We start from the raw sequence: 3,890 nt of genomic DNA on the forward strand, positions 1-3,890 counted from the left end.
GTTCATTCATGACTGAACAGCTGTGCAAAGAAAGCACTACTAAATGTAGTAAGCAATGCTAAGGGAAGATTTGGGGCAAGGATTCCTGCTTTGTTGTGCTTGGAGCAGCCCATAAGTTTTCCACAGGAGCTCTGCAATTCTTCAAGACATTGAAAAAAAAAAAAAATACTAGGCCCAGAATTGGTTTGCTGAAATGTGATGGACTTCAAAAGCTGCTTGTAAAGGCAATCACACCTGGACTTGATACAAGCAGTCGAAAGGAACATCGAGCTATCATGAGTAATCAAACACTTTAATGTTAAGCAAATAGTAGATGACAAGTTTACTCCTTGAAACAAACAAGGAGAGAGGCAAGTGCTCGGCATAACTTCTCCAATTGTCAGGATGCTGGACAATACGGCTTGTTGCACTTTTTTACTGTCGTGGCTGAAGTTCAGAATGAATTTAACCTTCTGCGTGGCATTTTAAACAAATGAAGAATAGTTGTGAGGTTGCATAAAGCCACAAGTGAATTTTTAACTTTGCTGTTACCCTTGCAAGCATCTGTTTGACAATGTTATGCCCTTTCTAAGCACTTATATACTTGTCAATCGAGTAAGAGGCAGTGTGAATGAAAAGGTGATTATGTGCACAGAGCACTGTTATACTGTCCCAAACCTCTCACTGCAAGTTTACAGACATCAGTTTTCAACATGCAAGCATTACAGCTGAAGCTGGACGAACAACATAAAATATCATAAATAAAAAAATCTTGCTTTTCAGATGAAAGTGAACTCAGTGACATGATTGCCAGGATGTTTACCCTGCCTATTTAAGCAACATATTTTAGAGTTCAGTTATAGAGTACAAGAAGTGCAGCAGAGACAACATCAAAAGCAACTTCTTTGTTGACATCGTACAGGCCAGCATTCAGGCATGCGATAAGCACGGATAAAGACTGCTATGCCAGTATAATGAGCTTTCCGACAACCAGCCACACACACAACTCCAGCCAGCACCACTGAAGCCACACAATGTAGAACAAAGTCGCTTGTGACGTCATGTGAACATCTCCTATCAATAGCTGCGAAGCTGGCTTTTGCACTGCAGTACCAAGGTACTTGCAATGGCATTTCAGCCTGCATTACAGAGATTTAACAAACCATATTAACACACTAAGTATGCATTTATCTTCACTCACACTCTTGTACCACGATAAAAATCCACACTGTCACATGCACATGCAGCAGCAGAACGCAAAGTAACTGAGCGATCACTCGCGTTAGAATTTTAGCTCTCTGTTTCGACTAGTGTGGCTGATAGCAGTTTGTTTCCTCAAGACGTAAAATGCGCATGTGCAGATGGTCCCATCAATTGAACCACATGTTCAGGTGGAAGTAGTACCATTACCACCTGCATTCTGGCAGGCTTCCAGCAGGCTTCCAGGGGGCACACTGTCCAACCTAGAGTACTACAACCACTATGATGATATCTCTTGATTGCGACTTCAGTACTTTCCGGAAGCGAGTTGAAAATAAGATGGTTAACTAAAACCCTTCTCACATCGAAGACACAGCTGAATACACTGAAAAGGTGAAAGAACATTCACAATATGGCTGAAACCGGACGGAGTCACCGCTGCGAGGCAGCCTTGACCTGGGAACCAGCGACATCCAGTAGGCGGCTCGCGTTGGCTGCAACATCACCGACCTGGTCGAAGTCTAGCAGCGCCTTGCTAGCATGCTTCTCAAGGTACAGCTCTTCCTCAGGAAGCAGGCTGGCCTTGAGCTTCTTGAGGGCAGCCAGGATCTCGAGCTTCTGCGGCGCCAGCTCGTCTTCACTGAGCCGGCCGATCTTGGCGTCTCGCTGCAGTTGCGACAGCCGTTCACGCAGCTGGTCTGGCTGCTTTCTGGCAAACATTCGGATCACCTCGGGCGTGCGAAACGCGTCACTGATGGCCGCCTTGCCGAAGAGAAAGAAAAGAGCAGTGAGTGTGGGGACAGTGACATGATGTAGTCTCTGCACTCTGACCGACTCTGTGATACCTCCTAAGCTCACTTCCGCTGCCCAACTCTGATCACCAATTCTCCCTACTCATCCTTTCCTCTTACCTTTCAAACCACCTACACATCTGCTCCTGTGCCAAGTTCCTTCTCAGAAAACAGGGACAGTATCTTTTCTTCTCCACTTTACAATCGCTACAGCCTCCAGCATGCCACCTTACTGGAGCTGGTCTGTCTCCTAATGCCAATACATTGCAATCAAACACCTAGGTGCTGGCACTGCATATGGTTTTGCAGCAGCTGCTTAAAATTTAAGCAAGCCGCTGTTCTTTGCATGTTACTGCAGAAAGTAGGACTGGTGGCTAATAACTGCATTTGCACACTCAACTCCGGCTGCCCCAGAGAACGAGGGCATGTAATAAAGAAGGTACTGACTGATGATGAAGCCGGACAATAGATGTGTAAGGCACCATAGATGATTGTAATGGTGCTCCTTTCCAAGCACCATAGAGATAGCACATTAGCAGGCAATCATTTAGACTCTCTACGTCATAGAGCAGATCCGTATGGTTCGCTCACTGACCATTTAATTTATTCGACCTCCAAGATCGGAAATAACACATGCGCATGCATCACGTCTGTTTGATGTCTGTGATGACCATACAGCTAAGCGTTCTCAGAGAGTTACAGTTGGTTTAAAACAAGTGCCTTCTTTTGGAACATAAAGACACATGAATCTACAACTGGCGTGTCTCCTAATCAGATCACGGAGAAAGCTAGGGTTGCAAATGCTCACTGCATAAAAAGGTGAAATGGTTTCTTTCTTAGTTTGTAAGTTCTGCGGACAAGAACAGAAAATTGTGCCACGTTGCCGAGTAACTGTGACCAGTTTAATTTTGAAGAAGTCACATTTTATTTCGAAGTAGTGCTATGAAAGAAAAAAAAAAACGTTGCCAAGTATTCTTATTAACAACCGGACTTGAGATCAGTGCGGATTAAAGCGGCATCAAAATAAGCAGCCTGCGCTCACCTGTATGGCGAGCTGCATGCCACTCAGCTGATCGACAAGCGTCATGTCCCCGGAGACGATCTTGGCGAGATACTGCTGGAACTCGCGGAGCTGCTCGAGCGTGTCCGACTTGGTCTCTTCATACTCGTCCTGGTCCAGCTCAGCGCGAAGCTCCTCCAGGTCGCTCAGCTGGGCGACGAGCCGGTCAAGCTGTTCTTCGAGGCGCTCTTTCAACTTGCCCGTCTCGGTCTGGCCCCGCGACGCCATCGTAGGTTTGTAGTTCCTCGGACACCGGTCGTGTCTGAAGCGTCGTTCGTAGATCGAACGGGACGCGGGGGCGTTAACCCTGCGGACCCTCCTCTGCCCCGCACTGCCTCTAAACGGGAGGATGCGAGCGCAGTCGGGAAGAGCGGGCGTGGTAGCGGTTTAGTCAAATGCTCTATTTATCGACGCCGGCAGCCGTCGGCGATGAGCTGTCCGGAGCGAAAAGCGCAAAAAACTTCGGCTGCATTATTGGTCTTGTTTGAGCTTGGATATTTGTTGGCCGCACACATACTGTTTCAGCCATTCGCAAAACGCGTATCAAAGTGAGAAAATCCATCCAGTTCTTTAATCTTACTGTAATAAATGCTGTTATTATTTGAAACAGTAGTAGTATTATTTTAGGGATTCTAAACACAAACAGCAACAAAAAGTTAACATTTTGCAGAAAGTCTGAGAGAAGCGTCCGCCATGGTAGGCGTCTGCAGTGGACGCGTGCGTCTGTTTGGACTTTAGCCCGTTGGCATGACAACTGGTTTAAAGATGAGGCGGGAAGATCAGTTATGGCATATTCTATGATGCTCTAGCTCCCTCTCGGACAGATTGGGCTTACAATATCTGCAACGGAAATCATCTAA

General features: G+C 46.4%; 1 protein-coding gene across 1 annotated transcript; it reads right to left on the reverse strand.

Moving 5' to 3' along the window:
- Positions 1-1,481: 1,481 nt before the first annotated feature.
- On the reverse strand, positions 1,482-3,529 carry LOC146181615 (protein LZIC-like). Its single transcript, XM_084576624.1, has 2 exons — positions 3,013-3,529; positions 1,482-1,941 (listed from the first exon to the last, which is right to left on the reverse strand). Exons 1-2 carry the CDS (start codon positions 3,256-3,258, stop codon positions 1,612-1,614), a joined length of 576 nt encoding a protein of 191 aa, XP_084432750.1. The 5' UTR covers positions 3,259-3,529; the 3' UTR covers positions 1,482-1,611.
- Between the last annotated feature and the right edge of the window lie 361 nt (positions 3,530-3,890).

Source organism: Amblyomma maculatum, chromosome 8 (assembly GCF_055883805.1).
Source record: "Amblyomma maculatum isolate TAMU_Amacu chromosome 8, ASM5588380v1, whole genome shotgun sequence".
NCBI lineage: Eukaryota > Metazoa > Arthropoda > Arachnida > Ixodida > Ixodidae > Amblyomma > Amblyomma maculatum.